Source organism: Orbicella franksi, chromosome 10 (genome assembly GCF_964199315.1).
Source record: "Orbicella franksi chromosome 10, jaOrbFran1.1, whole genome shotgun sequence".
Lineage (NCBI taxonomy): Eukaryota > Metazoa > Cnidaria > Anthozoa > Scleractinia > Merulinidae > Orbicella > Orbicella franksi.
The window spans coordinates 30826879-30847919 of record NC_138154.1 but is presented as its reverse complement, the minus strand read 5'-3'; the positions used below and the strand labels follow the sequence as shown (position 1 = coordinate 30847919).

Below are 21041 nucleotides of genomic sequence, written 5' to 3'. Positions count from 1 at the left end.
TGGTTATTACATGTACTAATAAGTTTGAGAGGACTGGGTGTGAAAGCCAATGCAAAAACAGCATTCAATACATAACACTTGCGTGCACAATGGCATGAATGATTACCCCATGGAGCTACCTTAAGTAACAACTTAAAATAGAAGAACAGTTGAGACAGAGGTTACTTTTTGCTTAAAAATGGACTTTGTTTAACACGAACAACAGGTTTATTTGCTTTATTTGTTTACTTTGTAAACAATAACTAGACATCTGTGTATTTTCGTAAACATAGCAGAATAACACCCACTACAAGCAAAGCCTTAGTTGACCCACATAATTCACCTATGTACAAAATTAACTTTTCTATCAAAAATAGGTACATTATCAATCAACTCAAAGATACTAGTCAATAATTAAAAAACATCATATGAAGTTACTCATGACGCTCTCTTATCAAGTTTATTCAGATAGGAACTGATAAAAAAATTGTTTTTTTTTTATCTTACAAAGAATGCTGCATAATGTGCCGTAATAAGGGCCACAATGACAATTACCACAACCAGTATTACAGTACAAAACACCCTTACTATCGGCATATAAAGCCTTTAAATTGCTCTTTGTTACAGGCCCAAATGTTACAATTTACAATAGTTCTGCAACCAATAGCTTGTTGTAATTTTCATGGTTTTGTTAACAATAACATTGATGAAAAGCCCTTTATCTCTCAAAGGTTTATAGACATAAGTGTGACTGTGCAGACTGCAAAAGTCTTTTTTTGCATTTCAGCTGTTTTGCAGTCTAGACCCTGTGAAGACCACAGGCTATCTTAAATATCTTTAAAATTTCATCAAAACAGACTTAACTTGCATTAGCTAATTTTCCTTTGCAACATGAAACTGCTGTTACTTACTACTTGCTGATGTTGTGATAACAAATGAATTAAGAAATAAATTGTTTGATATGCAATACATAGATGCTTGTTGTCAGGGAAGAACATGGTTAGAAAAGAATGTACTTTGCCTTCTGCTGCAACATGAAATAACTCCAAACAAGCTCATGACTACAGAGATGACAATATTTGGCTTAGTCAAACACCAAGCCAAATTTGTTACATGTGTTCATGCAATGGCAAGTACATGTAGAGCGACACACAAAATGTCTAGATCATAGTAATTAGAATGTTTAGAACTAGAGACAGCTAAACTTTATCCTTGTTTGTGAGCTTTTCTATAAGTTCCTGAAGTGGAGCAAGCTCTCGCTTATCAACCAGACTGAACTCTTGAACAAAGAACATGAAGTGTTTAAACGAGGTGTTGAGATGGGCTTCCTCACCAAGTCCTACAATATGGAGAAAGTGCTGGTGGTAGATGTGAGCGTATACTCTGAACAGACGCTTCAGGATTGTCTTGGCAATGGACAGGAAATTCTTTGGAAATGGAACACCTGTCATTAAAGCAAGCAAAGCAGCACTCCTTTTACATTTAATAATACTACAAGACAATAATCCTGTACATTATATCCATTTCAGGCAAACAAAAATGTCAAACGGCTACCAAGTTTATCCCTGCAAGTCATCAGCAATGAGTGGTTTGAAAATAACTAGCAGCAGAATTCTGGACACTCAGTATCACTCACCAATTTTTGATGGGAATAGTGTCTCATCATCCAGCTGATCCTGTACCCAAGTCATTAGATAGTCAATGTATTTTGGTGCTGAACATTTAATTGGTTTCTTGATTGTTGTTCCATCCGCCCAGTGGTATTCATATCTAAGAGGAAAAAGCAAGTCAGTCTTCAAATAAAGTAGATGTTTCAACTTCTACAGACACATTTGGGTTGCACATCAGAGAGATTTACTCAGAGAGCTACGCCAAAGATGTTACATTTTGAATATTAAGTTTCTTGCTTGTAAATAATTACCAGTATGCATCTTAGCCATCTTTGTCCTGTTCTGGTTTATTGCCATACCCAAATTGAGTTATTCCAGAAAAAATACACCCCCCCCCCCCCTCAAGGGATGGCAAACTGGAAATTCTCGCAGGAGGGGGGGGGGGTTTGATGGCTCGGGAAATCCGGGCGGGAGGGGGGGATCTGAACCTAAAAATTCTTCCTTGGGAGTCACTTTTAACTTTAACCTTGATCGATATATTTTAACCACTTAAAAAAAGAACTTTGCAATAGGAAATCTTGTAGTCTTTCAGTTTATAGTGTTCTTACCTCATATGCTTTAAGTTTACCTTCATAGGTTCTGTTAATCATGCAGAACCAACACAATAAATGGATAACACCGTTGACTGAGCACACAATGCTTGGAACATTTTTACAGTACCCAGGCCACCCGTGCCTGTGCTTTGTAACATCCTCAAAAATGTGACAAAAAGACGATTAGGCTGGGAGTCAGTTGTACTTTTCTGTTTTATTCAGGCAACCCAAGAACTCGTTTTGCTGGTTAACATGCGTATGCACAATTTGCGTATAATTTCTTGGTTACCTCTTACGATGTGTAACCGTAAAATCGTGGATACGATACCGCCATGCAAAATAATTAGATCCGCCAAAACAATTACTTTTCTTGTAGAATCCAGGTTGTCCAAAATTATGCTCATGGTACATGCCACAATATACCACAATATTTTTGCAAGATTCCTCGTCAGATCTACAAGAGTTTTAAGCTGTTTTATCTAGGCCACTTCCACTGTATTATCTGTGCCTTATAATCAATATGGTAAAAGATAAGTTTATGGAGGCCAGAACGTGGGCACTATGCATAAAACTTGAATGCTTGAAAGAAAGGTAAGAGTTCCAGTTGACCTACAGACCCATAAAGGTAACAAAATTTAAAATTAGTCTAGTTCGAAAAGCTTTCTTAATACGCTTAAGTAAATGTCACACTAACAGTCCTAACAACGGAAACTTGATCTTGTAAACATGTGCCAATGTAGGCCGTCTTGTCAACGAAAACTGAAATTATAGTTTTTATTTATAATCGCCTTAAGGACTTTTTTCGCTGTAATTTTTCTTATGTTTACATAATTTTTAAGACTTACGAATTTCTTATCTTGTACATTTGTTGTGGTACAGAAAAAGGCAAATGGTGTTTTACAGGAGAGTGTGAGATCACTCAAACGTTAAACATGATCGTTTGAATAATCTGATTTAAAAAATGTTGAAATTTAACCCACAAAATTCGCAATATTTGCCGAACTTTTAAAATTATAATAAACAGGGATCTTTTGGATGAAATATTATGTCTTTTCTAATGCCTGTTGTTTCCAGTTAGGGCCTTTAAAAAAAATGGAAATCCGGGCAAGAGCGGGGGTCCTTGAGCTTGGAAATCTGGGCGGGAGGGGGGCTCTTGCCATCTGGGAAATCCAGTCAGAGGGGGGGGGGGGGGGGGGGGGGCAGAGTCAAAAATGCTTGCCATCCATCAGGGGGTGTGTGTATTTTTTCTGGAATAACCCATTTACTGCCCTGACTTATATGTACCCCATGAAGACATGGTTGATTGTAGCAGTTAAACAACTTAAGCAGTTGTGAAATTAAAGCCTGAAAAAAATTCAGGCCTGAACAGGATTCAAACCCAATGACCTCTGCAATACCAGTGCAGTGCTCTACCAACTGAGCTATCAAGCCACTGGGAGCTGGTCACTTAGTGAATTCGTAATATACCTGTTGATGGTGAAGAATACAAGTGAATATATGAAAGATCATATATATTTGAACTGCAGAGAAAGATATGAAGACCTGGTTGATCATCGCAGTTATACAAACAACTCAAGCAGTTGTGAAATTAAAACCTGAAAAGTCAGATGAAGATGACCTGTTGTCGTAAACGCTCGGTTGTTACTTTTAACTTTTTCAGCCATGTAAATAGAAATTATTTTTAAAATCAAAGCAAATATTATGGACACTATTATTATTATTATTACTATTACTATTACTATCACTATTACCATTACTATTATTATTATTATTATTATTATTATACTGCTTAAGGTCAAAATAAGAGTCTAAGAATGAAACATGTTTTAAGCGAACGCCCATAGGACCCTCACTAGTGTCTGCTCTAAGCAGGTTCTAACATATTGTGCAATACAGTGTATGATCAAAGACTGCTCATAGCACAACGTTCAGTCTTTTCTCATGCAAAGCTTATGATTAGTTGATTACAATGACTGGAAAAAAATTGGGGTACCCATGCTCGTTGGTGAGCTAGAGCCATTTTCCAACTGACAGAGCTCAATATCAAGGCAAATCCGTCATGTTTTCTATATGCGCGTGCACAAGCGCGCGCTAATGATGCCATAAATTATGCGCAGTAAGGATGCGCAATGCAAATGTGAGGAACGACCTTAAAACAAGTTTCACTGTACAGGAATGATGCCTGGTATTGGTTGATGACAAATTAGGTTTGTAAAATATATTTGTATTCTTCTTAGATTTAAACAAAGTTGGACACTCACTTTGGACCAGCTGACATGACAGCACAAGATTCAGCAGTGCAGAACTCCGTTATCGTTCCGTATAACATGTTGATTTGATTGAAGAAATCCACAGCTGAAATGACACAAGTACTCATTACAAATCAAAAGCGATAATCCCTCGACCCTACAATTGTTGCAGTTTCTAACTTCTTGGACATCACAAATACGAACACGATATTGAGTTTCTAAAAGCTTAATTATTTCAAGAACTAACAGACAAATTTCTGAAAGGAAAGTATAGCTTAAACATACTGTTTACAGCCACCCATTCGTTCAGATCCTCTCCTTCTGGTAACATGACGGCCAGCCGTAAATTTCCACTTCCGAGAGTTGCTGCCGCTTGCTTCATTAAATCATATTGATGTGTCCCTTCTGGTATATTCTTTTTTGGCTTGAAAGTCTTCGTGGAACGACCACCACTGAAAAAGATTGCACACTGTCAGTGATTTGATTCATCGTAACTATTGACTGTTTGAGTTACACGGCAAGATAGATCGTGTGCCAGCAACTTGCTGCGTGAAAAGCTACACGCTTTGGTTTCACTAGAACCAATATGAAAGATAAAAACGTTTGAATTATCAATTAACGGTGAAAACTTACAATAGGAAGCTCATTTTGACTATGAAACACTCTCAAAGTTCCAATGTTATTTTTATGCACTGAATCCTTTACCAGTCAAAATGGCGACCTCAATGACTGCCTCGCTTTCGTGTTTCCGGGATGCAAACATCGTGCTTACGTCATGGGTATGAATAGCTGAGAATAATTTATGCTTTTTTGGAAACGTTTCATCAAACATTGATCAGGTCTTTAGTAAACAAACTGATAGCCTTTGAAAAGTTGTTACACCCCTTAAGGAACCGCCCATCCCAGGTTAAAATTGTCAGCGGTGGTCGGATTATTGGAAACATGAAGGGAAAGTAAGAAGGAAAAGTGAATCAAGCCGAATGATGTTTCTACTCGGCTGAAGCCATGCTACTGTAGGTGCCCCTTGTGAACAATGTGTCAAGTCTATTACTTACCATCAAAATACAGTTTTAATATGATATGATTTCTCTTCGAAATGTTTTAACAAGTATTTGTCTCTATCGAAAACTAGAAATCGCATCAACGTCAAGAAATGTCGACTGGATGCAAACCCGGCCGGCACAACCGGAAATCGGCACGCATAATTTATAAGCAACTCACTAAAGCATTGCCCGTGTTTCTTAAGTTCATCGAGAAACCAAAATGAGAAATGTAAAGAGTGCATTTGATTTCCTCTTGTCTCGAGTCCAAGGCTACTTTTTCGAGCGCTTCTAAAATTGAAAACTTTTGAAGCACAGGAAGTCCGTTCCACCCTCTTCCTTTAGTTGAGTTTTTTCCCCCACCTTTTATAACGCCCGTTCATTTATGACTTCCCGTTATTTGATAGGTTCATTACACCGCTGAAAACAACTACAGAGAGCGGAAATTGAAAGTTTTTTCGAGGCTTCAGAGAAAAGACACTGAACAGAACGGATTCCTCGGATCAAAATTGTATCTGTTAGGGAATTTCTTCGCAAATTCTTGACGATTCACTTTTCCAGCTGCTCGACTATCTTAATGATCAATCAACGCGCAAAATAAGGGCAAGAAAGTTTATCAGTGAGATCAAAAAAAATACAAAGGACTGTCTGTATTTAAAACAATTTATTACGAAACCCAAAGGGGCTTCTTGAAAGTAAAAAAGTGTAACAATTAATTTAATTCAACTTGAGAAATATCTGCATCATCTTTTCTAGTAAAAGACGATACTGCTAGTTCGTAACTGACAAAATGAGCAGACAGAATTGCGTTTATACTAACTAATCCAATCACAAAATGTTAAGTTGCAGTTTAAAAGTCACACTCTCGCTCAGACTTAAAACATATTTTGTTCTTTTTACAAAAAAAACACCCTCTGACATAACAAGTCAATATAATTGAAATGACTGCAAGCACGTTTAGCAAAGGCTGTTACTATGCTCCAAGTAGGTCCCCTGGCTAGAAGAGCGTACAATGCGGTAGGGATTTGAAGCTAACGGTTAACCTGTAAATAGCACAATGTACAGGAAAACTATGAGCACAGTTCTTACAAATGTTTGTCTTAAGCCAACTAAACTATCATATAGCAGTCAGTCACTGATAGCCGGGATAAGAGACCATGCCAGGCGTTGCCGAGCCCTGTGGCTCCTGCTTAATTTGTGTTTGTATGCCACCAAAGAATGAGCCGCCGCCGGATGCCCCATAAGCCGAGTTGTCGCCATATCCGGTCTGCTGTTGCTGTTGCTGTTGCTGCTGCTGTTGTTGCTGCTGCTGTTGATTAAAAGGAGTGCTTTGTTGTTGTGCTGACGGATTGTTGTAACCTCCTCCCTGTGCTCCGTAACTGCCTGTGTTTATTCCAGTATTCATTCCAGTACTCATTCCAGCGTTCATCCCAGTATTCATGGCTGTGTTCATTCCTGATGACATCTGTCCTCCATAGCCTGATCCACCGTAGTTAGAGCCTTGTCCATAGTTAGACTGTGAGTTGAAGTTTCCACTGCTGGGACCCGAGTTGAACCCTGAGCCAGCATTGCCAAACGCATTGCCTTGGTTTCCGTAGTTTCCACCACTGCCCCCTCCCATTTGATTACCAAAGCCGCTCTGCTGCTGCTGCTGCTGCTGCTGCTGTTGATTGTTGAAGCCAGTGTTCTGGTTTCCTTGGCCTCCAAATCCTCCCATGCCACCACTTTGGTTGCCAAAGTTGTTTCCTCCACTAAAGTTGTTAAAGTTGCCGCCATCATTGAAGTTTCCACCACCAAAGCTTCCTCCTCCAAAGTTGTTGCTGCCAAAGTTGCCACCTTTAAAGGACAAAAAGCTACTTGATATATTCATACCAAGAAGAGAATAACACTAACTGCTTTAAAGGTGGGGGGGGGGGGGGGGGGGGCACACAGGGAGAAAAAAAAATTATAGTGTTTATCTCTGACTTCTACACAGGTCTCTTGTTTGTATTAATTCCAGTGTTAGTTCTGAGTATTTCTCAACACATCGTCATGATAAAAAGGGTAACAGACTGGCAGTAATTTTATATGAAGTTCTGAGGACCATCAGGGTACAGAAAACAAAACTCAACAGTGGTAGTGATGCAATTGACAACTAGCATGATTATCAAAGAAACATTTGATTGTTCGATATCATTAACGTGCCACTTGTGTTCATATATGGTTATTCATGGTTAAAATGTTTCTTGTGCGTGAAAAACACTTCAAACTGCCGTGAATTCTAAATCTTCATTTTAATATCGTCCGCTCTCCTTCAACCTCTTATACACCCAGGTTATCACAAGGACATGTCAAAAGATATAGGTATGTACTTACCACCACTGTTGCCACCACCAAAGTTAGATCCTCCCCCTGAACCACCCCATCCTTGACTGCCCCCACCATCAGGCTGAGATCGCAAAAACAGCTCAATGTAACGATGACCTGTGAAGAGCAAAGTTGCATTTTGTTGAAAAAGTTTCAGCAGTTATTTCAACCCTCTTAGACAATAGTAAAGTAACTTTTATTATCACTGGAGAAGAAAATCTTGCCCATGTTCTTCATCAGTCTCATCTCACTGATTCATATTCTTAGTACATTACATATTATGCCCATGTCTTCTTATTGATAATAAAATAATTTTAAACTTGTCAGAATAGCCAGAAGATGCATCTGCGGACTCTCATTTGGTTAATGCGGTCCTTGCACCCTCAGAGACTATCACATGACTATCAACAATTCAAAGGAAACAAGAAAAGTTGTTCAACAGACACAACAAACAAAAACAATAATAATAATAATAATAATAATAATAATAAGTCTTACCCATTGATGAATTATTCTTTAACATGGCTGCTTGAGCATCCTCATGGGTTGCAAAGTCAACATCAACTTGCCCATTAAAAGAACCATTTGAATACTCCATCCAGACATTGACTGGGTTAAGAGGCATAAAAAACTGTTTGACATCACTCTCCTTTGCAGCATATGGTAAGCCTCTCATGTGTACTCTATGACCAGTAGTGGACATCATCCCCATATTACCACCACCTCCTCCACCCCGACCCTGGTTGCGAAATCCACCTCTGCCACCCATTCCTCTGCCACCACGACCCCCACGACCTGATCCACCACGTCCACCACCAAACCCATTGAAGTCACCACCAAAGCCGCCTCCAAAGACAGGCCCCCCAAGGTTACCTCTACCCCTGAATCTGTGGAGATAAGTACCAGACAAGAGATTCTCACAAGGTAAATAAAAGAAAATCTATGACAAAGAGTAAGAAGAATTTGACACTAACAACAACACATGCTATGTGCTGATGTAGTTTGCGTATGCACAATGAGAAATCAAAAAAGTTGCAAGCAGAGGCTTCCTCTTGTCTCTAAAAGAGAAGAGATCTCTGTCTTGCAGGTAACCTTTAGAGAACACTGAGATTCAACTTGCATTATGGCTTCACAACTGTGAATGATAAGGACTGATGAAAATTAATGACCAAGCAACAACATGACCAGACACACTTGATCACCTCTGTACAATTACATGTACATTATTTGTCACTATCAAATCTTTTGGGGTCAAAGTTAAGAAGTCTCTTCATCAGCTGAGTTTTAAAGAGAAACATCTCTTACCAATACTCAACCCACAACATACATAAAAACAAATACCACCAATGGGAAGTCAAAAACAGGAGGAGAAAAGAATCAATTTAGATTCCAGTTATGCACACACATAATGCTCTTTCACTCTATTTCAAAATATCTGTCCTCCTTGAAAAGTTAATCTAAATAGAGTAGTATTCTGTTCTTACCGTCTCTCATTTCCTCCTCCACCACCAAAGCGACCTCTTCCTCCACCAAAGCCCCCAGCAGATCTGTCATATGGCCCAGGTCTGGTCGACATCAGAGGCTTCAGTTTTGTAGAAGACACATATTTGATGTCTGTTTTACAGCTCTTGAAAATCTCAATGTACCTAAAAAAATAATGTAAATCTGAGTTAGAATCCCGTCAGCTCAAAGAACAAAGCCACATCCAAGTAGTATTAATGCAACACAACGTTCTCACCAACTACAACTAACACTATCAACCCAAAGAGATTGCATAAATTTAGCTATACACCTGGCCAGCTCCGGGAAGCCTTTGCTCTGTGGAAGTACTGAATGAATGTTTTTTTTCTTTTTTTTTAAATTACAAAAAAAAAAAAATTGACAAACCAAACAAAACCAATGTATGCAATACTGTAAAACTAAGTAAATGTACAGGGACAAATTTCCAAGACAATGAAAAGGTTCTCTACATAATTTGCTTCAAGAATATCAGTAGAAGAACCAAAAAGTTAACCTGATAAGAACAATGCTTGTGCATAATTCACAATGTGTAAGCAGGAAAATGCATTTCAATTTGCACCCGTAGGCGTGTGTATTTCAGACTATCATTGCTAAGGTTTGCCATTATTTATTTTTTCTTAAGGGGAAAAATATATCGACAAAACTGTGAAAAATTAAATAACACTACACTTCACAATACTGTGTCTTCTGGAATCAAGTTAGAACCACACTCAAACTCCAGACAGATATTCTTTTACATTCATAGCAATATTTGAAAAGCAGCACAGCAATCACACCACAACAAAGGTAATACAACATTAAAGCATGCTATTAAAGATAAATGCTGATCAATACATGTAAGGTCTGTGTCATGCTTCCTCCCAAATCAAATTACAAAGTCAACCCAGATCAAACAACTTTGTAATCAAAGAAAAAATTCATAGAGAAGAAAATATTTTAGTCTTGGTGTTTGATTTTGATACCTGATTTACATGTAGTTTTTCCAGGTGTCACAAATAGTTATCCCTGTAAATTTGACAGGAACCTTTCTTTTGAGGGTTTAGGATTACCTAAGGTATCAGAGCGATATCATAACTACCCCGTCCTTTAAAATTGATAACATTAAACACAAAACACACACTTCAGAGTAATACCCACCTAACATTTCATAGTGCAAGTTTAGACCACACCATCTAATAAAGTGGCATAGTGCAATACAAAATGGATTTGCCAAAATTTCTCTAGTCTCTACATTTAAAATTGAAGACCCAATTAACATACATGTATAAATGAGTTTGTTAGAGAATTATACCAGAAATACATGTATCTCTTCACTTCCTCACCAACTTAAATCAGTTGCAGACTGAATTTGCACTGTGAAATACACAAACATACATGACCAACCAAACCACTGCAATACAGTATTATTACAGAATTGTGCCCGTGGTCCCATTCAGACCCGCACCATTACTTTCCCCACCTGTGCCCTATCTTCTCTTTGTTTTTTTTCAAAGCTTGCTGAGCTATATCAGGAGAAGCAAATTCCACAAAAGCATCCCCCGTGGTCCTCCCGTCCTCGTCAAGAGTGATTGTTATCCCATTAGGAACTATCTCCAGCCCTTTGAATTCCAGTAGAGAGCAAAGCATGTAAACCAACAACTGTTATATACACCCACTCACTAGTAGAGGGATTATGTTACAATTAACTCAGGGAAAACATATTTCAAAGTGAATTAAGTTAAAAGAAACGGCTAAGCTCTGTTACATACATGCACAGTGAAAATTATTTGTAACACCCTGAGATCAGTCCACAAAGAACTCACACCTTAACTAACATTTTGTACAGGTCACCACAGAAGAGAGTGATGGTCTGGGACAAAAGTGCCACATGGGAAGACAGGAAAGGCATATCAAATAGGCAATATTAGTATTGGAACTAGCTTGCAACTGAGGCTGATGTGGCGAGTCTTTTCAAATGCAAATGACATTTATCTCTTTCTCAATGGTATTCCCCTGCATAGTCACATAGTTCAAGCCATAAGAAGTCTAAGGTTGATGCGAGCTGACATTCCCAGAGTGACTTCACTAAGATCAAAGTCTTCCCAAACAGCACCAAATGTCCATTACCATCATAGACCTTTTTTAAATGAGTCATATGTGGCTTACTTTTTTACGTGGGCTATTAAAAGATCAACATCAGGGCTAATGAATAGTACTTGTTGTAATTCTTTAGCCCTGATGTGAAGCTAATTTGTGTTACCATTCACCATGCATTTTATACTGGGCTACGTGGAAGACACTTCTCATAACCAGAGCCATAGCCAGTATGAGACAAACAGAGGCACTTGCCTCAGCCCTTTTTCTTAGTTCCTTAGTTTCTTTTTTGCAAGGGCAAAGTAAAACACCGCTGAATACCTAGGAAGAAATTTAACTGTGGATATTGCCCCAGTTGTAATTTCTTCTGGCTGTAGCCCCGATATCAGACAATTCCAGATTGTTTTGACCATTGTGCCTGACTTAAAATGATGTTAGGAAGAAGTTCTGATCACTGTCAGACACTGTATTCCACCAATAACATGCATCTCCCACATGGGACACAAATGGTAATAAAAGTTATACACTGTATTCACTGTCTATACAAAATAGCATACCTGCACCCATAGCAGAAAAAAATTCAACAGGAAAGATTGAATAAAGACAATTCAAGTCACACAATCCTTCCTGAGTGGACAGAATTTTTTAACCTTACATGGAATAGTAATATACCTGATATATCCTTACAAAATTGTACAGAGAACAAACCTGACCAAGAATAAAAATGTTCACAAATATAATAATTCAATGCTACCTTTTGTATGTTTGTTTTCTCTCTCTTTCCCAAGATAAGAAAGAATGCATTTCTGGTTCTGAATGCATTCACCTCTATTAATTATGATATTGCATACCCTGATTCAAACTTCCCAAACTTTCCCTGCTTTAAAGAAAGATTGTTTCTCTGACTGTGCCAGGCGTGTACATGAAACGCACTGCTTCAACAACCTTAAAAACACTGCATTTCAATATAAACCTAGAATAAGTCGTTGTTGTGGTTTATCTGTCGTGATCTTTGTGCAACTCCTTGGCAACAAGGAATTGCATTTAACATAGGTGAAAATTGTACAGTACTTCCCCAAATGACCATAAAGATCAATTTTATATCCAATATTTCTTTAAGAAAGCAAAGAAAGCAATGAGGTTACCTGTAAAGAACTGAGCAATCTCCTCTTTTGAACAATCAAACGGCAGTCCCCTCAGTCGCACAACAGCTTCATTGCCTCGATCTGGAGGTTGTCCCATTCTCTTACAGATCCACTCCATTTCACCGCTTTTGGACTCAAACACCTCAACATACCTTTTGCCAATGAAGTTGTTGCTTTTTGCAAGAGCTCTGTTGAAAAACACAGACTCATTTGATTTCAGTCCTACATTCTACCCTTCCTTATGAATCACTTCACAGAACTTAATCTTACTAATATAGAAATAGCACTACAGTACCGCTCAAAAGTAAGTTACCACCTCTCGTCTCGTTTCTCGCGAGACGAGACTCTCGTCTCGCGAGAATCATTGAAGCGTATATTTTGGAATGAATTACAAGCAATTAGCTTGCGAGAAAACGATTAAATTCTCGCGACGCGGTGAAGTTTACCCCGCGAGAGCATCTGGTTTTGCAGGCTCTTGTTTCACACGCCACTTCAAGGGAGCCAACTTTTACTTACAAGCGAAAAACTTAAATGAAAGTGATGAAAAACGAACGGCAAAGACGTTCGCCGAAACTCGAGTTCGGCGGTCGCGTTAATTATTTCATTGCAGCGTGTTGACTTTGCGTAAATATGAACGACAGCTTTTAAGTGGAAACTTGCTTCGTAAGACCCAATACTATCATCGCAAATGAAGAAACTGAATGGAAACATTGCTTTTTATTCTCAAATCAAGACGTTGGTGAAAGTGCTTGAGCAATCGATGAGTAAAGTGTCAATAGTTTACGGATTATTTTTAGTCCGTAACGCAGTGAATTTGCATAAGTGTGCATGTCCTTTGAACTCGCTTTTGAATCGTAAAACCGTTGTTTTCATCCATAAAATTGAATGTAATCAGTCATAAAAATCGAAATATTAACCACCGGAAAGAGAACTTCGGTAAATCTGTACATGTTTCGTCTGACAGCGAGAAAGGAAGTGAATTTTTGATTACATAACAAATCGAAAACGTGACTTTGACTTTATGCACGCGTCCTTTGCTAAAATAACAATCGCACGTGGTAGAAGTGTTCAAAGAATTGGAACGTGAAATGGAACGCAGAAGACGTCAGTTTGAATACTGAAAGTTATGTTGATCCTAATTTCCTTGTTAAACGCGCTCACCAAGAGAGACAAAGTCTGTTGAGCGATTGATGGAAAGATTGCGATCCTTTGGTCAAATTAGTTGTGTTGATGTTGAACTCGCCTACATGTACATCGATCGATAAAAGGCTTTCTGAGAACCCTACAAACAAAGAGAAACGTTTAAAAAATGAAATGGCTTTATAGGAGTTTTTAATAGCAAATGCTGCGAGATAAGCTGTGTCACAGAGCTCGCTTAACTGCAAAGTTAGCAACGTGCGTCGATCAGCGATCGAAACACGGTTATGAAAATTGTGAACCGCTCGAAGGCCAAGAATGGTCCTGAACGGTCCGTGTTTGCTTTTAAACATGTCACTGTTAACCTGTCTTTCATGTATACAGCACCTTTCTACTGAAGTGAAGTTAATGATTTCATAAATCGCAGCGCTAGTTTGGCGAAAGAAGCCACTGGGATCGACCAGCAAAAGAAGCAATTTCAGCGTACAGGTCTGGACACCGTGGAAGTCATGAACGATATGTTTTCGATTGAAAACTGAAAAATTTGCGGCGTATATATTCACAGATACCATTCTCAAACCATGTGGGTTGAAAATTTCTGGAGTTACATCTTTTATGAACGTGGTAAACATGGGAAATCCGGCGCCGGCGCTCGCAAGCGAAGCTTCGTCAGATCGCGCAAAGTTTCGCTGTGTTGTTGCTGCATTGTTTGCTTCACAATGGGCTATTAAAATCTCGCGAGAAGTTCAGGCAACCGTACTTACAGTTTTTTAAAGCTCTCGCGAGACGAGAGTCTCGTCTCGCGAGACGAAAGTCTCGTCTCTCGAGACGAGAGTCGCGTCTCTCGAGACGAGAATCTCGTCTCGCGAGAAGGTGGTAACTTACTTTTGAGCGGTACTGTATATAAATAAAGTATTATTATTATTATTATTACTATTATTATTATAAGCCACTAATAAACATTATTATTATTAAATTAAAAATATTATTATTATTATTATTATTATTTAAGAAAAACCCTCCTTTTCACGAGTTTTCCCTGAGAGAAGTGGTTTAAGATCAAAATATCATACTAAGAGGAAAAGCAGCACCAAACATCGATGGTCACCAATTTAAAACAGACCATCTAAATCTATAAGATGATGACATGCATTAAATGCTCACAAAGTATAAAGTTACAATAAAAATAACACAGCAAGTAGGAGGATGAGACAGCATTGACAAGAAGTTAGGGTAGCACACTTTAAATCCCGGGGTACCTAGGGTTCTTTCCAGTCCATTCTTTAAGTCGCACATGCTACTGAAACAGTTTTGGGACATCTTCATTTAATTACATGTCACAAGTTTTCTTGCTTTATTCTAGAGAACACTGATGTGTGCTCTATTTTGTCCTGGGTCACTAAGAGGTCAAGGAAACACCCTGCAGTAACAAGGCTGTGTTCTAAGAAAAATTATGTGAAGCCAAAAGGTTCTTAACCATGAAATTCTGGGTACCCAGCACTTGAGCTGATATGAAAAGAGTAAGTTTCTCCATATGTCTAAAGTCAAAAGTTAGCAGTCCGTGGCATCTAGGCACTTCTAGAACACATTCCTGAGTAAAGTTCACTTTAACCTAACACAGAAAACCAATTTTCGGTGTAACTATGATGTAAGTCAATGGCACTAGCCCCAAAAATGTCATTTCTCCCTGTGCTTCTGTAATTTTTATTTTCCTAGAAAATTTTCCTAAGACATTTTACTTGTCTGTCACACAGGAGAAGGTCAAGCTGCAGGAGAAAAATCATCACCTTACTTCTAACTATAACCAACATTTTTTGTTGTCCTTCTGTAGTTTTGGGGACATATCCAAAGCTGAAGCTCCTTCAACTATATTGGCTAAATATCTTGCATGTGAATATTCAAGCATAAGTAATCATTCACTCTCAGCAAGACTTGGAAAAATCCCGTGGGGTCTGCTGTGGTTCTTTAGGTTTAGCTGTTTGCCATGTTTTTTTTTTTTAACTCTCTGCCATGTTAATCAATGCTGAACAGAAAACTCTCTGATCTTTTAAACAAAATGCTGACTAGAAATACTGAGTTAGAATCTTCCAAATGTAATTCTCATCACAAGAGGACATTAACTTAAAAGCTATCTGTCCTTAGGCTGTTTTTTAGTCCTTCTTTCCTTTTTGCTTTGGAGAACTGAAAGTACTTTAACATCAAGTTTTTGACAATGATGTAGGCTTTTTACTGGGAATTTTTATGTTGGTGGAACAAAGTTACAATAATTATTAGGTATTGTGTGTAATTCCTGGTTACAAAATATTGGTCATCAGACAGATTAAATGGGAATGAAAACTCCATCTTTAGGTGCTCCTTGAACAAAACTTAGGTCGCCCACACTCGTAACTTAGGCGCCTCAGGCAACCGGGCACCTGTTAGGCAGCAGCCTTGAGTAACTGCTTTGTTTTCAAGTCTTTGGATTAATTTGCCAATAGAATTTGGTAGAGGATGAAAAAACAAACCACTTGACAAATCGATGTAATGACAATGACAACAATTTTAGAAAGGTACATTACTTCCATGAAAATCAAGATTCAATTAAAAAGAGAGGTAAAATTCTTCCCACGTTTACTCACTTGTTCATATCTTCTAGGGACACAAGCTCTACAAAACATTCACCACTGGGTCGTCCATCAGAACTGTAGGTGAAGTGAATACCACTCTTTGCACCACCTTTAATGTTGCAACCTTCACAAAATAGCATTATTAATGATATAAACTTGTCAAATGGGTTTATGAGTAAAATATCAAAGTGTAGTCTTGACATATATTTTTTTCAAGTATTTTTGCCCTCAAACCACAAATGTAAAACTACTTTTCGTATTTAAAATACCCAAACCCAGTGATAGCTGCAGCCTACATGTACAGCTTTTCCTTTGAAGTAAATGTGTTTTAACTTGTATGACTAAATGCAATTTACACTAAGTTAAATGTGAGAGAATATTGCTGGCCAGCAGCCTCCCACAGGGTTGGTGTATGGAGTGGTTACAGGGTCTTTTGCAGGGGCTCTTCGTCATTTAAAGCCCGGATTGGATGTAAAGTTATTCCGCGTGTTTTTTGATGCCCGATTATTCCCCTAGAGCTTTTCTCCCAGTCCAACCCTGTTTCTTTTCATGGTAAGTATGTTATAAATAATTTTGTTTCCACTATTTGTTCAGTGTGATGGTGCCTGGTGGCCACTGCTCACAGGGTTGTCATGAATACTCTATGCGCTTGGCTCAGATTGCTCATGGCTCCACCATCCTTTTAGGCACTATTCCTCAAGCTCATCTGTTGTCAATGAGTTCAACCCAACTTTGTTACCTCCAGTTTCAAGCCTGTGACCTCTGGGCTACTACAGTCAAACCCCCATTAAGCGGCCACCTATTAAATGGTCAGCCCTATTAGGCGGCCAGTAATCAAAGTCCCAATGAAATTTTTTCTTTTGTTTTTACCTTTATTAGTGGCCAGCCCCTTTTAAGCGGCTACTACCATTTCCCCAGGGGTGGCCATTTAATAGGGGTTGAACTGTATTAGCTTGCACAAAGCACAGCTCTTAATTTTATTTTCTTTGTATTCTGAAAAAAAAACTGATATTGCTTTGCCATTGACCCCCCATTTTCAAGGAAACTTGGCCAATGTAAGAAAAGAGCCATCTTTAGTCACTAATTTACAAAACATTACTGAAATACTCAAAACAAAGCAAGGCTATTTATCAAATCCCTCATGTTTAAGAGCACTACTGTTTTCGTGTTCACAAAATAGTGTTAACTATGCAACAGTATAACACACAAAAAGAACTAACCTGAGAAGAAGTCGGCAACGTTTTCTGCAGTTGCAGACCAAGGCAGTCCACGAGCACGGACAATGTATTGTTCCTCAGAGTCTGGGTTCATGCTGTCTGGGTTTTCCTGTCAATACAAGAGAGTTATTTTAAACATGTTTTTAACTAGAGTTTTATTTAGAATAAGGGTTTCAATTTTCACAAAATTCTAACGTTTTTTAATTAATTTTTCTTCAATTAGTGTCACCAATTAGTGTGTAAAATGCTAGAACGACTGACACTTAAATAAAGTTTACTACTACTACTATTACTACTTGTGTTTTAATAAAACTCTGCACTTTAAATTTCTAACAAGCTGGCCATGAATGTATGGATTATGGCAACAATATCTCATGGTGCCAACAACTGCAACACTGACTATGAACCCTCACGTTATATATGGACCCATCACTCATTTTATCCTCCCTTGCCATTGGAAATTCTAAAATGCTCTACTCCTATGCATGCAGAATTCCAAAATCTTTCCAACGATACCCAGATCAGAGTGATCAGCTAAGTGGAGCCTGATATACGCATGAAAATGCTCAGAAATGTGAGTGAAAAACTTGGAGCAAAATTTCCTGCAACTACACTTAGCTACTCCATGGTAAAAAGTGCTTGTCTCAATGATGCTTTCCCAGAAATTTTTGAAAGATAAGAATGGGAGAAAAATGAAAAACGAAAAATAATAAAAAACCAAAAAGCCTGAAGACGTAGGTCACTCTCTTGTCCAAAAAACTCGAAATTTTGATTTCTGTGTATGCTCGGGCAACAATGTCATAAAACGCGGTGCTAAAAGAAAGAGGCATGCAGTCATGTTGAAAATGCCCTTTTGAGTAGTGTTGCAGCCGCATTTAATTCTTTATTATTTTTTCTGTTTGTACATGCATTCTTCCCATGATCATCGCATTCTTAACATTTATCTCACTTTCAGGTTATCAATATTGTGTTAGGTTTTTTTGCATAATTTTGTTTTGCTTCAGTCTCCTTTTGTATGCATTTTTCTAGTCTATTTGTGCATTTTCATTGCGACACTACAGTCATCTTGTTTCATTTACCGCCTTCCACTTTCCTCTTTTGTGTTCCTAACCATCCTAGTCATACAACGTTTGTAAGTACCATCAACCTTTGGCTTGTTAGTTGCTTCTTTTATTGTATTCCTTCGTAACTTGTAATTTATTTTGTTTGTAGCAACCGCTCTCTTCTCATCATTTTCTTCACTTTCATCATTTATCACTGCACTCTATAGTTTGAATTGTACATATTCATGGCAACGATTAAAGCACATGTAGCATGTTGAACATTTGACTACATTAAGTAGGTTGGACCTAATTTGGCCCATATCCAGGGTGAAAACCTCCAAAATGTCCAAAAAAGGCGTTTTTGGCAAAAGCTCCAGGAGTCAATAGGTTAAACAGCACATAAAAAAGGCGTGCTGTTCTTGTTGACATCAGGTCCTGCTGGTGACATGCACTAAAATATATTAGAAAACAGCCCTAAGAAAATACGTGCACTGATTGGTTATAAATCGTGCATCTATAACTCAATTGAAACACAGAACTAGCACGAAATGTAGATGGCACAAGCAAAGGGAATTTAGGTTTAGAAAAAATGTTCTCCGTGTTTCTATCGAGTTATAGAAACACTCGTGAAAGTTTGGGAGAACTCGAAAAAGCTGTGGAAACACTCGCCTGTGGCTTGTGTTCCCACAGCATTTCTCGTTCTTCCAAACTTCCACTCGTGTTTCTATAACTCGATAGAAATACGGTGCATGTTTTCTATTTCTTAAATAGGGGTTAAATACTGTAACATTACACTTTCTGTCGCTTATTGCAGCTTTAACGTAAGTAGGCTTATTAAACTGAAAACAAACTGCACAGATTTTCTTTTACGGATGACATTATCATTCTGACGTTGGGCCACGCTCAAAGATTACTTCAATAATCATTGCTCCATTTCTCTACGAAATTGCTTACCGAATATAAGCTTAAGTCAGTCCTCGAGTTAGACTTAAGACTTGGTTGTATAATTGTAGTTTCACTTTACGATCCCTCGTATTGTTCACTCGATAGTTCGAAATCTCTCCCAGTTTTCGTGCCGGGAAAATCGTTTAAAAGCCAATACAGAACGAAACAAAGATAGTCTAACCTTACCTCTGGGCTTTGGGAATCAAGACTTGTCATAATAGTAGTTGGATATGACAAGTAATGTAAAAAAAAGGACAGCGACAAAACTGAAACCAACAAGCACTAGCTTTCAAAGATGGCGTAGAAACGATGCCACCGTCATTGAACCACGTGGTGTTATCGTGTGTGAGCTAAGCATGTCGGGATTTTATCGTTAAGGGCGGGGCCGGGGCGGAAGGGGAACCCTCTTGAATGTCCCCAAAACTATTATCTGATGTTGACCGTGATCAGCTGTAGAGTTCGGGTCGCTTAACACGTGCGGACGATTTGCATCTTCGAGATCCACGTAAATCTTCTATGACTTCTGCTACATGAATCGTCCACCCGAACCGCTCGATCTACGCTTGCTGAGGTAAAACGCCTGAATTCCACGCGCAAATCATTTTCTTCCGGATACCAAATGAACTACTTCATAGTATTCACAGTGTGGAATAAATAGTTAAAGCATCGTTTGGCTCTTGAATCTTGAACAAAGGAGGAACACAATATGTCGTATGTGAAGTCAGGAGCTTCCGAGTTGTCCTTCGCCTGCGAACGCGGACATATTTCTTGCTGTCTCTTAGTTTCGCCAAAAATAATTGAACCAAGTGACACCCGGAAATATGTCTGCGTTCGCTGGCTAAGTAGGCTCGATTTCCGCCGCTTTCTCGAGTGTGGTCTACGTTCCTCCCCGAGAAGTGTTCGGGAAAGGAGCGCGGGCTCCTTTCCCGAACAGCGGCTGGTAATCGAGCCTGCTGGCTAAGTTGTCTCTTACCTTTGTATCAAAACGAGCCTTCGTGCGAAACCATTCATATGAAAATGCGTGCGCCTACAGGTTCATAGCCTGAAATGTCTGTCATCTCCCACCCTCAGCTTGATTCCCGGGTGAGGGACGCCGTCTCTCACCAGGAGATTAGGCTTTGGGCGGGACATGACAGACATTTCAGAAACAGGTTCATTTTCATGCAAATCAAACTCATTTCCATATGAAAGGTTCCGAGGAGACGTACCTACCCTAGGCTCGATTACCAGCCGCTGTTCGGGAAAAGAGCCCAAGCTCTTCCCCCGAACTCAGTCTCTTCTCGGGGAGGAACGCAGACCGGACTCGAGAAAGCGGCGGAAACGAGCCTACACAAGGACTCGTTTCGAAAGTTGAAACAGAGCCACAAGGTAACTCGAAAATGGCCTGGTGCACATTAACCCCACAACATAACTCCAAAAACCCTTTGAAAGTCTAACTGGCAGAATCTGTACTCATTTTGCATAAAGAATATCGTAGAATTCGAATAAACCCTTGGTTTAGAATTGTTATTAGAGGGGGGGCAAGGGGGGGGTCTTG

At 38.8% G+C, this 21041-nt stretch overlaps 2 protein-coding genes across 3 annotated transcripts; both read right to left on the bottom strand.

Moving 5' to 3' along the window:
• Positions 1-196: 196 nt before the first annotated feature.
• On the bottom strand, positions 197-5175 carry LOC145499514 (MOB kinase activator 1B). The gene is made up of 5 exons (XM_081479034.1): positions 5065-5175; positions 4717-4883; positions 4444-4537; positions 1616-1749; positions 197-1423 (listed from the first exon to the last, which is right to left on the bottom strand). The coding sequence occupies exons 1-5, from the start codon at positions 5076-5078 to the stop codon at positions 1179-1181; spliced, it is 654 nt and encodes a 217-aa protein (XP_081335160.1). The 5' UTR covers positions 5079-5175; the 3' UTR covers positions 197-1178.
• Positions 5176-6116: 941 nt separating this feature from the next.
• On the bottom strand, positions 6117-21019 carry LOC145499506 (heterogeneous nuclear ribonucleoprotein H2-like). 2 transcript variants are annotated; one of them, XM_081479025.1, is made up of 9 exons: positions 19514-21019; positions 17520-17625; positions 16312-16423; positions 12557-12744; positions 10798-10936; positions 9302-9463; positions 8316-8704; positions 7827-7934; positions 6117-7307 (listed from the first exon to the last, which is right to left on the bottom strand). In XM_081479025.1, the coding sequence occupies exons 2-9, from the start codon at positions 17608-17610 to the stop codon at positions 6604-6606; spliced, it is 1893 nt and encodes a 630-aa protein (XP_081335151.1). In that variant the 5' UTR covers positions 17611-17625; positions 19514-21019; the 3' UTR covers positions 6117-6603. The 2 variants fall into 2 exon arrangements, with proteins under 2 accessions (XP_081335151.1, XP_081335150.1); XM_081479024.1 differs by having other exon boundaries at positions 19691-21019.
• Positions 21020-21041: the final 22 nt, after the last annotated feature.

What these genes read in the sequence shown, in the direction of transcription:
- LOC145499514 (XM_081479034.1), bottom strand. An exon ending in CGAATGGGTGGCTGTAAACA is followed by an intron (nt 4,538 to 4,716) that starts GTATGTTTAAGC and finishes GTGTCATTTCAG; the next exon opens with CTGTGGATTTCTTCAATCAA. An exon ending in ACTATTCCCATCAAAAATTG is followed by an intron (nt 1,424 to 1,615) that starts GTGAGTGATACT and finishes CTTTAATGACAG; the next exon opens with GTGTTCCATTTCCAAAGAAT.
- LOC145499506 (XM_081479024.1), bottom strand. Translation starts at nt 19,720, where the DNA reads ATGACAAGTCTTGATTCCCAAAGCCCAGAG. An exon ending in TCCCTAGAAGATATGAACAA is followed by an intron (nt 12,745 to 16,311) that starts GTGAGTAAACGT and finishes GTTTTTCAACAG; the next exon opens with AGCTCTTGCAAAAAGCAACA. An exon ending in TGGTGGTGGCAACAGTGGTG is followed by an intron (nt 7,308 to 7,826) that starts GTAAGTACATAC and finishes TGTCCTTTAAAG; the next exon opens with GTGGCAACTTTGGCAGCAAC.